We start from the raw sequence: 20,920 nt of genomic DNA, 5'->3' as shown, positions 1-20,920 counted from the left end.
CGTCAGATACAATGAATGTTACAGTATTGTAACCCTTGTTCTATTAGCACATGTGGAGCCCTCCACCTATGGACCCTTACCCTGCTAAACTACTCACTGAAGAGGTTGAGGGATGTTGGAAAGTGATAATGCTGCCAAATATACTGTAGGTTTCACATGTATTCTGGTAGGCACATCCTGATTGGTGGGCTACATTTAGGCAAAGTTCACTGTATGAATACATGTGTGATCGGAGGAGAGTAGTACTCATAATAATAATAATAATAATGCTTTATTTTTCGATAGGGAAAAAGCTGCTAATTTGCATCCGTAGTCCCTAATGAATGAATAAAAAAAATACAAATAGAAGAGACAACACACACAGCACAATACATTACACAATCAGACCCAGACAGGGAGAGTCCAGTGGAGGGCTCCACTTTTGCTAATAAAACAAGAGTTTGCAGGTCTCAATGAGATAAAGTAACCACAGCAGCTCAGACGTTGAGCTAAAGTTGAGTTGAGTTGAGTTAAAATTACTTAGATTTGGTTGTTGAATGGTTGCACCTAGAAGACAGCAAATATTCAGACATGTCATAGCAGGAACATTGCAGGTGGCACTAACTATGTTAAAGATGGGTGCATTCCATTTAGGTTTACCACTTCCAGGGCCTTGATACTGTGCAACCTACAATATGTCTGCCATCATTTGGGGAGTGAAAGCAGGCTATGGTCCTATGGTTTTAAATTTACATTTCACAATAGATTGAGACTCTTACTACAGTCTGGAGCAGCAAATGTAATGTAAGACTATTCAGTCCCATCTATGCTACATGTAATGTCTTTCTGTTTCTATGTCTGTGTCTCTCTGAGTCACACACCACTTCTTATTCTAGATTTTTCTTGTTTCATTTCCCACTTTTATTTCTACATGTGAGGACAAATGACTCCTGCTTGTTTGTCAATTTTACAGCTTGGCTGCTCAGATTGAAAGCTTTAAGAAACCGAGTTGTCTCCACTCCCTCCTGATGGATTTTGTCTCTCAATACTGCATTAAACTGCCAAAGAAGAAAAAATGCCACAGCAGAAAAAGGTTTGAAGCTCTGATAAGCTTATTCGTGTCATTCTTAGACAACTTTTTGTGGTGGTGGTGGTGGTGGTGTCAGTTTCCTGTCTAAGTTTGCCTTTATAACAGATTATTAAATTGGGTTTTGTTAATTATTTTTAATTTTTCCCTGCAGCTGCTCTGGAGGCTTCACTAAAGCCTCTGACCTACTTGAAGCACTAAATAAAGTAGAAGAAAAAGACAGTGCTGGAGTACAAAATTCAGGCAACAACAGAAAAAGAGGGATTCCTGTTTTTCTTTATAAGCGGTGCCTAAGGCTGGAAAGAGAAGCTGATATTATGGCAGAGCTCACATGATTATAGACTAATCTGCAGTGTGCAGCAACAATGAACTGTATAAGCTTTACATTTCATACAGCATTTTCTGCATCTCTTTGAAAGTGTAAATGGCAGTGTGTTTGAAATATTCAAGTACTGAAACCCTTTAATATTGTTTTACTTTTTTATGCCATATATGTAAATTTAATATATTTATAAAGACCTGCAATACAAAACTGTTACAATAAGTTGTTTATTTTTTATTTCTAATTGAATTGCACAGTTAATTTAATGTCATGTGTTACGGGCATTTCTGTAAATAATTACATTTTAGCATCTATTATTATAGCAATATAGCAATTATCCTAATTGCACATAATACATAATAATTTCAGAAATGATAAATGACTGTTTTCCAAAGCAACCTGCAAGTTAGTTCAAGTTCAATAACACATTCCCAGATGACTTTGTAATTATAGAAATAATGACTCATTGAGCAATAATGACTGGAATAAACACATTATCCTATTGCATGTTATTGTAGTGTGATCTACCACTGCTTCTTATGTTGTAGTAGTACATCTCTTATTACATTTTATACATATATTCTTGTTTCATATTAATCAAATTTTCCTGAATCTCTGCAACCTGTTCAATGCACCCCATCTGTTCATTCATTTCATAAACTCTATTGTCTTATAACGTTTTGCATCAGTGTTCAGAATCCTTTACTATTTACCTAGATACTCCTGAAAATCCTGAATATTGGTCTTGGTCATAGTTTATGTAGCTATAAACTATAACTACTAAACATAACTACTTTTTCTATATTTCGCAACATGTAGATACATGAAAGTGAGAAAAAAGAAAAAGGCACTTGAGGTCACCATCTGCGTGGCTGTGATTGGACGTCTGTCTGGGTCATAGTTTATGTAGCTATAAACTATGACCAAGACCAATATTCAGGATTTTGGGGTACCAATTTTATGGAATTATATTTGTCAGGAAATGCATACAAATCTTACAACCTGATGTGTTCAAAAATGTTTTTGATTATTTGCCTTACCTTGTCTTATTTCCCACTTTAGTACATGTATGCCAAGGATAACACAGCAGTGCAAATCTTATTTAAATTGTGGCGTAAAACAAAACTGCCACCACAAGTGTCATGGAAACATAGTGTGTCTTTTTTTAAACATAATATTTTGGGCACTCTGCCTTTATTTGGGGCTTGGTGGTGGTGGGACAGGGGTCAAGGGAAGAGAGAGGGGGGTGTTGCATGCATCAAGAGTCCCCCAACTGGGAAGCACACATTGCAGTTATATGGTATGCGCCTTAAACATTGGCCTACGGGCAGAAATATGTCACTAAAAAGTGAATTTGAATCATTTTTATTTGAAGTTAAATTGCTCAACTTGAATAATCGTATTCAAAAAATTTAAATCTGAATAGCATAATTTGAAATTGAATTTATTGGACTGTGACCAAAGGTGAGCATCCAAAGCTTTGTAGGAATTCCAAGTATTCACATTGTAATACTTGTTATTCCTACACCTCCATGAGGTACAGTAAGGATAAACCTCCTCTCAGGCTGAATTTATCTGGGTCAGTATGTCTTCTTATCTCTGGAAAGCTTGTATCATATACTTTTTATTACTGCCAATAAATGGAAACCCATCTATGAATCTGGGACCAAATTATATTACTATTCAACCAAGAGTAATAAATACATCCCTCCAATCAGCCCTCCAGAAAGACCTTTGATGTCAATAGTGAACATTTTGTTTCCTGGGCGAGAGCATTCCATTCTTCCTTCACAATCAGTTATTTAAACCTGCAGACATGCCTGCTTTATTATTATTATTATTTATCATCTAACTGTCTATGTTCATCCAACTAACTGACTCACATTTTGAGAATGTTCTTTCCTGCAGAAAGGTTATCAACTATTTAGAAACTGGACTAGTTGAAAGGTGTAGACATAATGAGGCAGAAATCCAGCTTATTTACATGCCATGTGTGTTCATTTGTACAATTAAAATTACAATAGTTAGCTAGTTAGTTAGTTAGTTTTAGATAGTTTTGGAAAAGCCCTTGTTCATTCCCCTCATACACTTTACTGTACACAGAGAACATCAATATGAGGAAGTGAGCATTACCAGTATCTCACATAACAAAAACTCTGCGGGTGAGGTCCACACGCTGTGACCAGTCACCATTAACAGTAAGATAATAGACTTATGCACATTTAACCTCAAAGATAATGAGTCATAAGACATTGGTGTCATCATCATCATCATATGATACACAATCACATTCAAAACAATTTGTTTTTGTTTTTTTCTTGATCCTAACAAGATGTACGTTACTGCTCACTTGAATCTATGTTGAAATCATAAACTGTCTTGTCATTCCATCATCACTAAATTCTATTGAATTCAATCAGCCTGTTTGCTGACAGCAAAAGCTTGTGTCATTTAACATTTTTAACTTATGCAATGTGGCTGTACCACATTGCATAACTGTATATCCTTTGTCACGAATATTTCAGATAGTTGATGTGTCATTTCCAGAGCTATAACCTAATATAACAGTCACATGCAAACGGAAAGAGACATAAAAAAAAATGACATGCAAAAAAAAACCCAATTAAAAAACAGCACATGACATGGAAGTCACGAACACTCCTGTTTGTCGGTTTCAATTTTGCAGAATCTCACAACCTGTCAGCTCCCCAGCAGTACACGTATCTCAAGTATTCATATGCTGTATGTGCAATTCAATGTAGGTGTGTACTCATGCGCATGAGTGCATAGAAACCTTGACCTATGAACCTTGATCTATGAAAATCTTATTTCACTGTTGTAATTGCTTTATAGTATGAAAGGTACATCACATTTACTAGCATACACTTGCACATGGATTCTTAAATTCACAATGAAACCCACCATTGGCTTCTCTCTGCTTGTACACAAGCCGACCCTTTTTGTACCAATGGCAAGTTTTCTGTATTCACAAATTTCCAATTGCTGCAGAGACTTGTTGGGTTGAAAACATTACAACAAAATTAATAAATAAAAACATATGCAGAAAAGCAAATGCATAGAGCTGTTGGTCAGATATTCTAAAAAAAAACAATACAACATTACCAGTATTGCCACACTCTGTGAAACACAAGACAAGTTAATAAGAGTTCAGTGACATTGTAAACTTTTAGCTTACCTCTCAGTTTTTCCTCATTTCCCAGCATCTTTATGGTGTGAAATACTGTCATGACCCAGAAGCCTTGTGACAGACAGACATACAGATAGTCAGGCAGACAGATAGATAGAGAGAATACAGGAAATAAAGCAGGCGAGTGGGGCATTCAGCGGTCAGAAAGTAGTTTTTAGTATTTTACTTCTTAGGGTTTAAAAGAATCCACATTGTGGTTACTATCATTTTCATGATTCGTTGATTGACACAAATTAATAAAAAATAATTATTGACCTCACTGAAATCTTCAAGTTCTGGTTTCTGCTCATTCAGATTCATTCATTCAAATATGATTGGAAAATAATATTTGCTCTTATTGTTGTGACGTTTAAAGATCCTGACTATTTCTGCGAACAGGTAAAACTTTCAGAACAAACACACTTGCAGCAAGATGAAAACAGGATGTGTGCGTAAACAGAGAGGAAGTCTTGAATAACGGTCTATGGAAACTCATGAATCATATTAAAATCGTATCAAATGCAGCAAGGAGTTCAATTAATACAGGGGGAATGCATGGTTGTGTGTGTGTGTGTGTGTGTGTGTGTGTGTGTGTGTGTGTGTGTGTGTGTGCATAATATACATGTTACAATATATCTTATAAGGAGCCTTACCAGTGGCGTGCACAGACTTTTTGAAAAGAAAAAAAGGGCACAAACAGCACATTCTCGCCACTGAAGAGACCACTTTAGTGCATGTTTTTGCCACCCAAGAGGGCAGTTTAACGTGTTTTGCCAACCAAGAGGGCACCTTAGCGCGCGTTTTGGCTCCCAAGAGGGCATATCTGATCTGATTACTTCCCTTCAGCTGTTAAAAGTGAAGATCTATCTGTGGTTAAAATATGCTGCGGCCATTTCATCCTACCATGATGGCTACGGACAGAGATCATATGTAAACCCTAAAAGAAGTCAGAAGACCAAACCTGTGCGCTCCTTAATGTGTGTGTGCGTGCGTGCGTGCGTGCTTGTAGACTGTGTCGGCTCCTCCTATGACAGATCGAATGAGTCGGACTCAGCAGGATGAATGAGTATACAGCCCCATGCATTTTAAAATACTTCTCAATGTAAGCATACTTATCAAAATATTATCCCCCAAGCATGAAGTTGAATCAAATCGTGTAAATGAGCCATGTTCTTATCCGTTCTCCGCACACCGTTTCCTCATGAAGTTTCTCCTTATATCACGTTATAAGTTTATAATGTCATACTGAAACTTCACTTTTTAACTTGATACTTATCACTTTATCACGTAAGATGAAACTTTTCACGTTATAGCTACCAATGATTTCTTTTTCTTTTTCTGGCGTTTCATTGTGTTTCTGATTCATTCAAACAGAAAATATTCCAGTCCAATGTGGGAGATCCTTTAAAGGGGGAGAGATGAGTTTTAGTCTAAGTGCCACCTACATTTCTGAGAAGTAAAAATGCCTCCAACGGCTGCTCATGTATTTTCCATAGTTTAGTTAATGAGGTTTCATGCAACACATGAATATGTTATTGTCTCTGTGAGGAATCCCCATCACTGTTTTACTGGAATCAGAGAGCACTGGAGAGAACCCAAACTCTCAAGTGTTTATTTTTAACATGAAGGCATCATACTAACACAAAATCATGCATGCTGTGCTTCTTTGACAGAGTGTGTGTAATTTCCAAAAAGCAAACTGCTGAGTAATGATCATGTTATTATTTTTGCTGAGGTTGAAGAATATGTTTCCCAAAAGAATAGCATCACATGAACTTCTTATAATGTATAACTCATTCATTCCCTATTTCAATGATTGACTCTCTCTCTCTCTCTCTCTCTCTCTCTCTCTCTCTCTCTTTATGAGCTGCTGACAGCCACCTGACTGGACATACTGCACGTCATAAATGTAGTCAGCTATATAAGAGCTCCTATCTGACACAGTCCTGCATTATCTACAGGTGGTTTGACCTCAAGTTTAACTGCACAGATCGACATAGAAACAGGTAAGCAACAACAGCGCAGACAGACACACACAGACAACCCTACACACCTACATACTTCCTGTATTGCAGGTGTATTATTGCAAAGAAGAAACAGAGTCATAAAGATGAGAAAGAGTTTCCGGGAGAGATGAAAAACAGATTCAAAGAAACTGTGACGTAGAGAATCTATCTAGAAAGTAAGCAGAACTGTACCTGTTTGTTTCCCGCAAGTCACCCAGAATCTCTGTTCTCTTTGTGCTTATGTCAGTCAGGATGAAGCTGATGTTGGTTGCTGCTGCTATTCTGGCTGTGGCCAGCTGTGCCAGCCTTTCTCTGGAGGACCTGGAGTTCCACGCCTGGAAACTCAAGTTTGGTGAGACACTAAAAGCTCTTATCAGACTGATCTTTTTTGAAGTCTGTTGTCAAGTACTGTAGGTTTTGGTTGATTTTCAATGTAGATACTGTCAGTAAGGCCTAAATTTGCTAATAATATGTGCTTATTTACACAGAATCACATATTTAAATGTATAAAGTAAAAAGGATTTTTATCTGACTAAATGTTGTACTGTATGCCAATCTATAAAGGGGAAGGGAAAATTATTTCAACAATTAATTATTAATCATTGATAATGTTCCTTTTTTAAATTTAATATTGTGCTCTGATTGGCAGCAAAGTCGTACAACTCTCCATCAGAGGAGGCTCACCGCAAGCTAATCTGGCTCAACAACCGCAAAGTGGTTTTGGTGCACAACATCCTGGCTGATGAGGGCATCAAGTCCTACCGCCTTGGCATGACCTTCTTTGCTGACATGGTATGAAGAGAAAAAAAAAGAAATGATGAATTCATTACCTACAGTAAATGTGTGTCAGCTTAAAACAGAAGAAAAGCAGATCTTTTTGTCATTTGGTTGCAATCAGCTTGTGATGATAAAGTGAAAGAAATTTTCAGATGAAGAATCTAACAAGTGTTCCTCCTCAACAGGAAAACGAAGAGTACAAACGTCTGGTTTCCCAGGGCTGTCTGGGCTCCTTCAATGCCTCAGCGCCTCGCAGTGGCTCTGCCTTCCTCAGCCTGTTCAGGGGAGCAGATCTGCCCACGTCTGTTGACTGGAGGGACAAAGGATACGTCACTGATGTCAAAGATCAGAAGCAGTGCGGGTCTTGCTGGGCCTTCAGTACAGTATGTACAACCTTACTCCTGTGGTAATGCAGATAACTTTACAGAAATGTTTTCTGTTTACAAATTCACTTATCCCTCTTCCAGACTGGCTCACTGGAGGGTCAGCACTTCAAAAAGACAGGGAAGCTGGTGTCTCTCAGCGAGCAGCAGTTGGTTGACTGCTCTGGTGACTTTGGCAACATGGGCTGCAGTGGAGGCCTGATGGACGACGCCTTCAAGTACATCAAGCATAATGGAGGAATAGACACAGAAGAGTCCTACCCTTATGAGGCTGAGGTAAACAGAAATGATTTTGTTGATTTTATCTGGGTGTAAGGCATAATCTTTAAAACAGTCATTGTCATGTTAAAAAGCAGTGGTTAGAGACAATGTGAAGATACACTGAAATATGGTAGCAATCTTTCAAGGTGTATGAGATTAATAATGCCCCATGGGAGAGATATATAATACTGCCATCTTGTGGATACTCAGAGACATAAACCCTCAAGCAGTCCATCTAAACAAAGCATTTCTTAACTTTTTCATAGATTTACATCCCAATGTTCAACATTTAATGACCATTTCCATTGTCCATTGTGTACTTTGGTAAATATTCTTTCAAATAGGATGGACAGTGCCGTTACAACCCTGACACTATTGGTGCCAAATGCACAGGCTACGTTGATGTGAAAACTGGTGATGAAGGTGCCCTGAAGGAGGCTGTGGCTACCATTGGACCTGTATCAATTGCAATTGATGCATCTCATTCATCCTTCCAGCTCTATGAATCCGGTGAGCAGTTTTATTTAGCCTTTAATTGAAAAGATCAAATATATAAAATGCAAAAAAATAAAGTGTAAGAGTTTGTTGGGTTTTTTTTTACTTAACCTTGTTATGTGTGTTTCTAGGAGTGTATGATGAGCCAGACTGCAGCAGCCAAGATTTGGACCATGGTGTACTGGCTGTAGGTTACGGCACTGAGAACGGACGTGACTACTGGCTTGTCAAGAACAGGTAAGGCTGCTCATATTTAACAGAAAGCGGTGTCACATTTGAAACCATGATATTGTTTTCACATTTCAGCTTTAGCAGTAGCTTATTTGTAGTTGCACAAATGAAGTCAAACTCAGTCAGGATGCTGTCAACTTCTTAAATCAAACCCCATTATTTTACTTCTTTCAATGTTTACATCATAACACCTCTACATATTAACTAGTATTATGATTATAATCCTGTTTTACATATAACAGCTAAATATTGTTGGTGATTTGTGTGTTTCTCTAGCTGGGGTCTACAATGGGGAAGCAAGGGATACATTATGATGGCCAGGAACAAAAACAACCAGTGCGGCGTCGCTACTGCAGCCAGCTACCCCTTGGTCTGAACAAGAAACTCAAAATTCTTCCATTTTCCATTTATCTGACCAATGGAAATGCTATTTCACTAAGTTTAAGTTTTGGGTGTCTGCACAGATTTAACTTTACCTACCATTGATTGATTGTTGCTCATGTTTACTGCAAAGAGGAGGAGAACAGTGACACATAATTCACTTTAATTTGACAAAAGTTGTGGGGATAAATGTATTTTTGTTGTTATTGAGAAGTTGGTATCGGTGGTGCACTTTAAATAGAATAACTTTTTTATGAAGATGTAAATAAATATAACAAAATAAAACATTTTTACATTGAAAGAAAAAAATCGATGTATAACGGTGTTTTTTTATTCACAATTATATCGTTGCTGATGTTCTGCAGTGTATAAACAATGCTGTGGCTTTCAGATATTAGATATTTTCATGAATAACATATCAACGAGGCAGTGCTGTGCCTAGGACTGTCTAACACCAAACAATACATCCATTACTACATGTTGGCTAGATGTATTCAGCAAGCCATCAAATTTTAGTTAGCCTCTCAACCTCATTTTTAGGTCCCTCGACTCCAGTTGTTACAATTACAGTTGTTTGCAACATGAACATGGGATGCTTCAAAGGCATGTAGTAATGCAAATCAGTCATGTAGATTTATTTATGCTTTCTTGATTTATGTAATTTTACTGCAGGTGTAAAAAAGTTATTCTTTGCTTTGTTCAATTAAATAGCCAAAAGTCAAAAAATAATTATCTGTGGCTTGTTGTCACAGAAGTATGGAAATACATAGGATGCAGCTAAGACCATATTGCTAATAACAATTATCACAGGTCAACATAACTGTGATAGGAATATGATAAATGTGTACTCACATAATTATAGCTCCCTCATGAATCCCAGCGTACTTGAAGTAGCTTTAGCTCACTGCACTGCACACTGTTTGCCCTCAGTTATGTGTTTACAATACATTGTACTCTGTGTAAAAACTGGGGTAAGACTGTCCATTCTTGATTAAAAGCTCTGTTTTCGCTGTCTAACACAGAGGCCAGCACATTAACAGTACTCACTAACACCCATCAAAAGACACAAGAAAGCTCCAAAGCAAAGCTGCTGCTGTGGATCCAGGATACATGTGAGAGATATTGGAAATCTCTGTCTAACAAAGTCTGGGGATTTCTAAATGCAAGCTATTCACTTGAACCTTTCAATTGTTTCCACCAAGTTTTAACAACATACCTTGGAGATTGTCCTTAGCAAAGCATTTAGAGACTGACTATGTGAGAAGTGACATTTTTCAGTGTCATTATAAATAATGTCAGGAACAAAAAAACAAACATTAGACCCTCTACAAGTACAAATAGATTGCCTGTCAAAGTGACGCTAAGTAAGGCAACTTAGAAAAGACTGGATTACAGCTACTTTTGCAACATCTGTCACAACAAAACTGAAGAAAACAACCTCCTTTCATAAAGATGGATGGAGGATTCCCATCTCCTGTGGAGTAATACACACCATGAGCCTGTGGGTGATACTATTTCCCACAATATCCATGTGGAGAGGAAATACTGCCTTACATAATGCATAACCCCTTCACTTCTGCTGGAGCCCTTTGCAGTGCAGGTAATTATAATGATACCAAGAGTCGTAAAATTGTTAATTAGTTTATAATCAGTGAGGTGATTACAAAAACCATAAATTCCTGTTTACAACTGGCATTAGCATGCATCTTGGGTGATACAGTCACAAGTGGACAGCACTAAATACAAGTGTAAAAGATCTCCAATACACATTGTGATCTGATCACTCAAACCACTTGCCAAGGTGGTCTGGGATGCATTTGAACACATATCTCTTGTAGTGTACACACTAACGTGTCCTGACATGTTCCCAACCAGGATGTAAAAAAATATATATCATCAATGCAGGATGTAGCCTACGTGGTTGGAGTAATTGGAACACTTGGGATAGCCTGTACATACTGTATATATTAGTTCTTGAAACATTTTTCTTTGCTCTTAGCTCTTTAGCATATACCAACAACAAATCTTGCACTTGTGTGACTGACGTAATAACTGTGAGCGAGGGCCTAAGTGAGCTAAAATGAAGTCAGGATCTGACCATCAACCACACACTCAGTGATATCAGTGAAGGTCACATGTCAGCCTGCTTGTAATATTTTGAGCTGATAATGTTTGAATTTGTTCCAATGACATTATTCATTTGAATGTGAGAAAACAACAATTAGAGAACTGCATTTTATATGTGAGTGAGCAAATTTGAAGTTGATGATAGACCAAAAAAGTACAATATTGGTATTAAAACTATACATTTATTAATTTAATTAATATTGCCTGATAAGAAATAATGCTATTAGAAGGAGGAAATGTGATGGTAAGGGCCTGCAGTTTATAGGAACCTACAAAAATTCCAGTGGGATTACTAAAGCCACTCAGGGCATTAACCTTTTCATTGAGCTCAAACTACTGAACTATGTAGCTCTGCCCCCTGCAGGTGGTGTAGAATGTTAATAACACCAATGATGATAACTTATTGAAAGGTTCAGAAAGTGTGTCAAGCTTCTGTAGAGTATAACAACATCAGTAGTTTACTCTCGGTCCTGCAGATAATCAGCTCATGTGTGAAAGCCTCAAACATCTGGATAAATGTAAATACAAAATCCCTCCTTTGAAGAAGAAATATGATCTACAGAACACAGAGACAAAGACTTCCTACCGCTGTGATTGCACCAGCCAGTAATTTAAGTCTTACGGGCCAAATCTGAATGTATTATTTTTACTCTATTCCATAATCATGAAGAATCTTACAGAAGAAAAATGAACATGTGTATTTCAAAATATAGACCAGCAACAGATTGATGGATACCTGTGCTAAGTAAAACCTGGAACTCTCTTTTGCTTCAATCATGTTTCAGATTGAATTCGGTTTTGAGTTTTATTCAGCAAAGTTTTTCATATAATTTAGTAACCCTACTTTTCCAGACAAGCCCCTCCTGTATCTACTGCAGTAGAACAGGGATGGATGTTTTAAAGAACAGTAATAAAGTAATCTTTCATAGTGTGAGAACATTGAAAGAAATCGTGCTTTGTGTTTTCTTGTGTATTTCGTTTTAGTAGTTGAGCATGACATAAAAAAATCCCTCCTGGAGACAGCTTTATGTAGTCCAAGCCTTACATGGCTTTAACCAACCAAACTAAAAGCTATTACCAAAATAATCCATTATTAGTGTATTATGCATTCCTGAGTTACTTCCAGGTTTCAGTCTTCAGGTTTCAGTGAAATTAAGCAACCACAGCAGCTCAGAGGTTGAGAAAATAATAAGTTGTGTAGATAAAATGATTTAATGAAACAGGAGAGGTATTTTGTGTTGGGGGTCTTATTGCCATTTGAAATAATTAAAAAGCTGTTTCCAGCAGAGTGTCCACATTCTTTACAACAATAGAGAGTGCAATGGTAGAGTAAACTGTATTGTAGGTATTCTTGCCAAAAGTATTATAACAGGGCCAAGGTTATAAAATAACAGAATTTTCCTTCACTGACTTAGATTTGGTTGTTGAATGGTTGCACCTAGAAGACAGCAAATATTCAGACATGTCATAGCAGGAACATTGCAGGTGGCACTAACTATGTTAAAGATGGGTGCATTCCATTTAGGTTTACCACTTCCAGGGCCTTGATACTGTGCAACCTACAATATGTCTGCCATCATTTGGGGAGTGATAGCAGGCAATGGTCCTATGATTTAAAATGTAGTTATATTTACATTTCACAATAGATTGAGACTCCTACTACAGTCTGGAGCAGCAAATGTAATGTAAGACTATTCAGTCCCATCTATGCTACATGTAATGTCTTTCTGTTTCTTTGTCTGTGTCTCTCTGAGTCACACACCACTTCTTATTCTAGATTTTTCTTGTTTCATTTCCCACTTTTATTTCTACATGTGAGGTTGTAAATGACTCCTGCTTGTTTGTCAATTTTACAGCTTGGCTGCTCAGATTGAAAGCTTTAAGAAACCGAGTTGTCTCCACTCCCTCCTGATGGATTTTGTCTCTCAATACTGCATTAAACTGCCAAAGAAGAAAAAATGCCACAGCAGAAAAAGGTTTGAAGCTCTGATAAGCTTATTCATGTCATTCTTAGACAACTTTTTGTGGTGACAGTGCCAGTCTCAGATTATTAAGTTGGTTTCTGTTAATGAATTTTCTTAAAAATGTTCAGCTGCTCTGGAGGCTTCACTAAAGCCTCTGACCTACTTGAAGCACTAAATAAAGTAGAAGAAAAAGACAGTGCTGGAGTGCAAAATTCAGGCAACAACAGAAAAAGAGGGATTCCTGTTTTTCTTTATAAGCGGTGCCTAAGGCTGGAAAGAGAAGCTGATATTATGGCACAGCTCACATGATTATAGACTAATCTGCAGTGTGCAGCAACAATGAACTGTATAAGCTTTACATTTCATACAGCATTTTCTGCATCTCTTTGAAAGTGCAAATGGCAGTGTGTTTGAAATATATATATAAGCACTGAAATCCTTCAATATTGTTTTACTTTTCTATGCCATGAGAGTTAACAAGATATCAGCAACACCAGTTGTTTGTTATTTACAAATTCAAGCAAATTCAGAAACTATTACTGTTGAACTACATACTCACATGTATGTCAAGGATGACACAGCAGAGTGCAAATCATATTTACATTGTAGTGTGTTTACTGTAGCAAAACTGCAGGACTCCAGGTTACTAGCATTACTGGACTCCGTAAGGGGATTCGATCATTGGCATCTGTATCTCCACATTACACTGTATGATATCCTACAATTTATAATTCATGCAGTTTCCTGAATATCTTAATTTTGTGTATACACATTATAATTCTCATTTTATATTAGCATAAAAAATCAACTAATAAAATTCTCACAGGAATAATTTCTCCACTTTTTATAATCCCTGCTTCATTTCTGGGAAATATATCAATTCTGTCAGCTTTGTCACAACCAATCTATCATAAGAGATGATAAATGTACCTTTTGTCCATATAACAGTTACTTCTGCTATGACCTGCTGTGTTGTGAGTCTTAATTCTTGTATGTATTTATCACACCGTGTATTGAGAAGAACTCATTCATTCGTTTTGTTTTTCTTCAGTCTTCTGCTGACTTGATTCCTCTGAAATAAAATGTAATAATTGAAAGTATACGCATTGTGACAAAGGTTCATCTGGACCTGGGCCTTTTCTCAACAGAAACACTAATGTTACTTGTCAGAGGTAACTGTTGTCACCAGGGGCGGATCCAGGAACTGACAAGATCTGGGGCTAAGCCCAGAGCACCCAGAGCCAAGGCCTTTTGTTTTTTTAATTTGTTTGTTTTTTGGATGGTTCACATACACAGAATTTAATTTTAGGGCATTGTATGACTACTGCAAACATTAGTAGTAATTTATTTTGGTCCTTATGGACTATGTTTAAGAAAGAAAGCACTTAGAAATAAAATAAAGTATAATAAGTAATAAGTAAGGTACTCTTAATCACAGTTGTTATAAACAGTTATAAACTCAGATTCCGTCAGCAGCTGGTTGAAGTCACTTTCACAGAAAAAGTGACTTCAACATGCCTCTAGCTTTCACTCATGTTCTCCTGGCTCGTCTGTAGCAGAAGGAGAGTAATATATACTACTGAGTAATAGTTGTAAATAATGTAGTAGTAATATAATATATCCAGGAATATAATAATATAATATAATATAATATAATATAATATAGCCTAATATAATATAATAAAATATAATATAATATAATTCACATTACTACTTCCTGAAATTTTCAGGAGCTGACTTTTTGTCTTTCTTTACAAAATATGACTTAAAACGATTAATCGACTATCAAAATAGTTTTAGTCGCTTACAACTAATCGACTAAGGCACTAATCGTTGCTAGGCTGCAGGATGAACTCATGTATGGAGAATGTTTTTGACAGCGTTTTTTTCTGTCTGGCCCCGCGGTGCATGCTGGGAGCTGCTGTTGGCCTTGGAAACATGGCGTCGCTCTGACAGCTGGGACGCTCATTATCTTCTCCGGCCACTGACACAGCGGGCTGAGCCGTTAGCGGAGCCGCCTGCCGTCACATTTTAACAGCGAGAGGAGCTCACGACAGATGCAGTCTTTGTCCTGACAACACGGTCCTTTAAAAAGGTATCGTTGTTATTATATTTTAGTAGGAGTGTCACGCCCACTCTGCTCGGTAACGGTGATAACGACACCGTACGGTAAGTTAGCCGCTAACGTTACTGTTAGCTCAACGACCTGCCGTTACTGCCTGCTCACTGCCCGGGTTGCCGGCCGTCAGCTCGCCCCGCTGCAGTGCAGCCTGCCCGGTCAAACACCGCCGACAGATAACACGGTGTCAGTAACTCTAGTGATGCTATTGTAGCTCGCCGAGCAGCCTAGCTAGGGCGTTTCTGTCATTCTTGTCACTGAATTTTTAATGTTCGACCCCTTTGGCATCACTGCCGGAGGAGAGAGCGATGGGCTCCGGGGCTGTGGATTCCTCCCAGTGGCTCTCGGTAAAGGAGGAGACCATTTTCCTCCACGACGGACTCATTCGGGTCACAGATCTGGCCGAGCTGCCCAGTGAAATCGGAGTATCGGAGCAGGGGGACACCGAGCAAGAGGTAGGTGAAACCTCAAACACAAAGGGTGATAGGCTATATGTATGTATATATGTTGAACACACACACACATACACACATACACACAAACACACGCACACACACACACATTATTATGATCAGGGTGTCTTTTTGTTTTTGTTTCGGTTTGAAAATATGTTTTGACTTTTAGCTGCAGCACACCGTCAGTGATAGTGATACATAACGCTAACGTTTGCAAGTTTCCCTGCCCTGCTTGTTATTGATTCACTGTCGAGCTCCACACACACATGAAAGCATAGTTCCTGCTGTCTCTCCAAAATAGAAGTGCTCGGATGACTGCAATCTTAGCATGGCAGAAATATGTTATATGTAGACTTTAATGGACAATTTATTCACCAAGTGTTTATTCTTATAACACTTGCCAACTATTGTGTAATGTGTAAAAATGATAAAAAAAGATAAGACAAGTATCTCTCCCAGACATGTTGTAGTAAACTCTAATGTGGTCTGCTTTAGCAACAACAAAAGTCCAATTAACTGATTTATATCCTTAAATTAATGTTGTTTTTTCCCTCATTTTCTTTCATTGAAAAATCCAGAAGAAGTGTTAATTTTGTTAGCTATTTTTCAGTTTAGTGTTAGTCTTAAGGCTGGATGAGATGGACAAAATCAAATATCACAAAATGTTTAATCGAATACCTTAATATTGATATTGTGGCAGTATTGTAGTGATGTCTATTGGTGATTTCACAAAATATTTACACAAGATTTTTGCTGAATAATCATCAGTAATGTGAATAATGATTAAGTGGGTAAAGGCAAATAATAGTTGGTTAAGTTCAGAAAAAGACGAATACATTTAAGCATAGATTATATTAAGGAAATTAACATCATCCAGAATGTATGAATATGTAAATATTTCTCATTTCAAAAGTTTTAATAGTTTGACACAAGAAAGCCTGTTCTCAGTGTTTGTGTACTGGAGGCTTCAAGTGCTGATTGGCTCCAAATTATTTGTGATGTCACATATCGTGTTTGCAAACCCACCCCTTAAACTCAGAGACACTTTCTATTTTCAGTAGATTTATGTGAAAACAAACTCTGCACATACATCATTCTGCACAGTGAATCTCAAACATCCAACTGTAGGAACAAGATGAAAAATCACATTTTTGAGTTGAGGGGGACTTTAAACAAGCGGGATAAAAGGGGCACACACCGCATATAGCCCCCATACCTCAGGTGTCAAGTTGCACATCTTCAGCTGTATTGACAGTGTCACTGCAGCTTTTCTATGCAGAAAACTCCTCAAATTACACCAAACAGGAAACATTTCATCTTATTTGGTTACACAAATAAATGCACACAGGAATCCTCACATGTTTAAATAAAACTGGCATAGAGTAGCTGTTGTGGTATTTTAATAGTGGAACTGCAGTTGTTCTCTAGTAGCACACAAAACAACAAACAAAATAATAATTTGTGCTACTGTGCTTGTAATACAATGAAGACATGTTGTGTCAGATAACGGTTGAATTTGAATCGTTATTAACTGTTCTTCATAATCAGAATCAGAATAAACTTTATTATCCTCAATTTGTCTTGGACAACAGTGTATAGTGGCTACAATCCCATTAAATTTACATACGATAAGTGACATACAGGAACATCAACAGTCTGCGCATTACTGTGGTTTCTGGATTATCCATCAGATATTGCACTAAAATCTAATAACAAATATTGCACATAGATTAAAAGTGACTTGTGCTGGAATTAATTTAAACAAGAATAAAAAGGAATTTAAAAAAGTTTCATAAATAGTTGGTCGGGAGGGGTGGGTTTTACTTTTTCAACAGACAGCACAGTTATATCAAAAAACTAAACTCCTTAGTTCACACTTGCGCAAAGCAGAGGTTATTTTAATTTTTTAAGTGTTTTAAACAAACTGTGTCATAAATGTGATTATGCTAGAGTAGTCTTTTATTTTGAAGGCACAATCTTTGAGCCGGACCTGTCTCTGTTGTTAGATTACAGAGACTTTATAGTGATGCCGATAGAAACTTCGAGGTAACAATGTATATTTGCAACCTCGATATTTCGGTACTCTACCTTGTAATAAAGCTGGAGCTGGTAGTATCCAGCAGCCTTTAGAGGACAATTGCTGCAGTACTACACCACATATTCACGTGTCAGTAGACAAATGTCTGATTGGTGGTCACTATACAATGATGCACATGAGGCAGTGACTGACAGAGATGGCAAACCACTTGATGAATGATACCATTTGTTATCCATTGTGTGGTTTGTATCGTTATCTAACTGCTGCCATTGCTGCATGCATCCTTAAGATTAGCACCAACATCTTGCTCCTAAGCCCAGTGTGAACTGAGTCTCATGTACTTCATGTAACACCACTTATGGAGGGATTCACATCAGTGATAAACCATTCACATTTCAAGGTTTCTACTTGATGACAGTTTTAACAACAGCTAAAGCTTTCACATTTCTAGTTCAGATGCACAAATGTATTTTCAAAATAATCATTTTGAAAGTGTTTTTGTGTGGTCAACATTTAACAAGTCAAGGAAACCACAAAATATATATATTTAATCTATGACTTACAGTGATGCTCGTGTGATGTTTAGTTTAAAATCAGTGGTTTTATTTTAAAATGTGGTTAAGTTCACAGCTACGTGATAGGCAAGTGGCCTGTTCAACAATTCATTCAACAATTCGGCTGAATGTTTTCACACAGGCACTATGCTGAGATCAGTCTGAGGCTTTTGTGCTCATCAACAGACACTACCTGCTTCATTTTTACAATGCACAGCATGGTGCATTCAGCTATACTAATTCAGTGGCTTGTTTTGCGGTCTTTTGTGGTATATACTGATGCTATAAATGATCAATTTGGTATTTGTTTGTCCGCAATTAATTACCACATTACATTTAGTATTAGTATCAATACCATAACCAGCTATCTGATATAACTATATACTAACTTGTATTTTTACCAGCAGCCATCAGCCACATTGTGTTTACTTCGGTTGATATAAGTGCATCTGTTTTACTAGCAGCTCTGAGAGATGACAAACTAATGGTTAATTAATGAATGTGAATAAGTGGGTTTGAATTTGACCACTCACCCTTTGTTTTGTCATTTTGATTAAACTCAACACCAGGCACTCAGTGGACAACACATCTTCTGACCTCATGTTTCCTCTACTCTACAACAAGTAGAAACATAGTGGAAGTGACAGTGAAGGCACGATTACTGACAGCTGTACTTTTGACTTAAGAAAGTGCGCAGGATGTTGCTAAATGTGCTGTTTAGTGTGGCGGCCTGCATGAATTGAGGGCTACTTCATGTTGTTATATTGAGGGCTTATAGTATTGAATACAAAGTGTGGTTGCATCATCCCTGGGATAATTTAACCTGAGCAAAAATGGTAACATGACATGTGGGTGAGACTCTTGTATAATGTGGGTGAGACATTTTAATTAAAGCTTTTTAGATATGGGGAGGCACATGTACAGATATATAAGATCCTTTACAAAACAGAGCAGTGTTCAATATTATGTTGAGACATTTTGATAAAAAGCAAAGCTGAAATAGAACAGGTAGCATTGTTTGTTAGTCTCTACCCCGTATTATGGTAGACACTCAAAGCAACACATTAAAAAAAAAGACGTCCTTGCATCATTTGCTGTCAGGTCTGGGTCTGTCCTCTTAGTTTTGGTTATTCGGATTCTCTCTACATTTCTGTCCAGCTGTACGACTGACTGGGTCATTCAGCGCTGTTTTCGTAGGTGTTTTGATGCTGACTATTTTTATCCACTTGCAGCAGTGTTTTGCAGAGCAAGGTGCAGAAGGCCCAGCAGCCTGTTAAGGAGTGTTACTGTAACATTAGTAGCATTCCTGAAATAGAATCAATACAAATTGTGCCTGCTAAACTCTATCATAGATTTTTTTCCTAGTCCATGATTCGTGGCCCACAGAGCGTAATCAATATCTGAAATGCTGCCTAAGTGCACATGAAGCACATTGTTTCACTTCTGATAAGCTATCCTAAATGTGCCTCGCTATCTGACCATTAATTCATAGTGCAGAGAAGTGTAGATGGAGGGCTTATGCTGCTGAAAGGATTCATAGTTGTACTATAGAGATGGTGTAAGTTCTACGAATAGTTAATCGGCGTGAAAGAAATAATTTGCTTAGTTTTAAACTAAAATGTTGGCTGCGTATTAGACTACACTCTAGTGCACCTTGTGGACAAACTATTTATAGCTGATGGTGTTTCCCATTGGTTTGTTAAGAAATGCCAGTTTAAAAGTGTTTTTAGTTTTTTAAATTTCATTGTATAAGCAGATCAAATATGCAATTATTCTCATGTGTATTACTCTGTATTTACATTTTTTTTTTTTTTTTGTAGAAATTAATTTAAAAAACTTGGATGTCGTCCGCCTTCTCTAGGGTTTTTTTTCCCTTAAAGCTGCAGACCAGTTGTTACAATAATGACTGCTATTGATGTAAACCTTATATTTGAAACTATTTTTCTCTTTTCTCTCTCACCGTTCATCATTGTCCTTCATTTCAGATCCTAACATTTGAGACAAAGAACCCAGTAGAGTTGGCAGAGCGTCTGCGTGCTGTCTGTGGTAATCAGAGCAACGCATATGCCCGCCTGCTGGAATATCGACTCAATGCTCTGCGTGGCCTGTGGGGGGCGCAGCGGCAGCTGGCCCTGGAGGAGCAGCAGGAGCGAGAGGGGACTGGAGGGGCTGATGAGGAGACCTTGGCCTTGCTCAAAAGACAAGGTCTGCTCCAGCAACCCGAGCAGGCGCCCTTCACCTCCCGTGTCGGTCTGCTGCTGGTCTTCCCACTTTTGCAGTCCCAGACTCGCAGTGACCCAGCGCTCTGCGGTGTTACAGCAGAGGTACTGCTAGCCTGCCTCCGGGACTGCCAGCCGCTCAGCCTCAGTAAAGAGCCTGCCGACTGCCTGAATGGCCTAGAGGGGCTTCTCTGCTCCTGGCTGGAAGATGGCGCCCAAGAGTCAGGCCAAACGCAGGGGCATGCTCAGACACAGATACTCCACACACCCAGACAGCGAGAAAATGCTGCCGCTGCACTTGTGGCGCTCGCCTGTGCCAGGTGAGCCGTACACCT

At 38.0% G+C, this 20,920-nt stretch overlaps 2 protein-coding genes across 2 annotated transcripts in view; both read left to right on the top strand.

The window, feature by feature from the left end:
• Positions 1–6,831: 6,831 nt before the first annotated feature.
• On the top strand, positions 6,832–9,401 carry LOC128364571 (procathepsin L-like). Its single transcript, XM_053325128.1, has 7 exons — positions 6,832–6,933; positions 7,231–7,373; positions 7,544–7,741; positions 7,826–8,017; positions 8,347–8,512; positions 8,629–8,734; positions 9,005–9,401. The coding sequence occupies exons 1-7, from the start codon at positions 6,834–6,836 to the stop codon at positions 9,102–9,104; spliced, it is 1,005 nt and encodes a 334-aa protein (XP_053181103.1). The 5' UTR covers positions 6,832–6,833; the 3' UTR covers positions 9,105–9,401.
• Positions 9,402–15,624: 6,223 nt separating this feature from the next.
• LOC128364515 (probable E3 ubiquitin-protein ligase HECTD4) overlaps positions 15,625–20,920 on the top strand; it is a 35,658-nt gene continuing 30,362 nt past the window's right edge. Inside the window, exons 1-2 of the mRNA XM_053325057.1 lie at positions 15,625–15,774; positions 20,352–20,905. Of these exons, the coding sequence (XP_053181032.1) occupies positions 15,628–15,774; positions 20,352–20,905 (701 nt within the window). The 5' untranslated portion in view covers positions 15,625–15,627. The remainder of the gene's footprint in view (positions 15,775–20,351; positions 20,906–20,920) is intronic.

This window comes from Scomber japonicus, chromosome 9, assembly GCF_027409825.1.
Source record: "Scomber japonicus isolate fScoJap1 chromosome 9, fScoJap1.pri, whole genome shotgun sequence".
Lineage (NCBI taxonomy): Eukaryota > Metazoa > Chordata > Actinopteri > Scombriformes > Scombridae > Scomber > Scomber japonicus.
Note: the sequence above shows the minus strand (reverse complement) of the source record. Positions and strands in the feature narration are given on the sequence as shown.

Excerpts from the sequence above, each read along its gene's own strand:
- LOC128364571 (XM_053325128.1), top strand. The coding sequence starts at position 6,834 with ATGAAGCTGATGTTGGTTGCTGCTGCTATTCTGGCTGTGGCCAGCTGT. Across the intron at positions 6,934-7,230 it reads CGCCTGGAAACTCAAGTTTG|CAAAGTCGTACAACTCTCCA; the intron begins GTGAGACACTAA and ends TCTGATTGGCAG. Across the intron at positions 7,742-7,825 it reads CTTGCTGGGCCTTCAGTACA|ACTGGCTCACTGGAGGGTCA; the intron begins GTATGTACAACC and ends TCCCTCTTCCAG.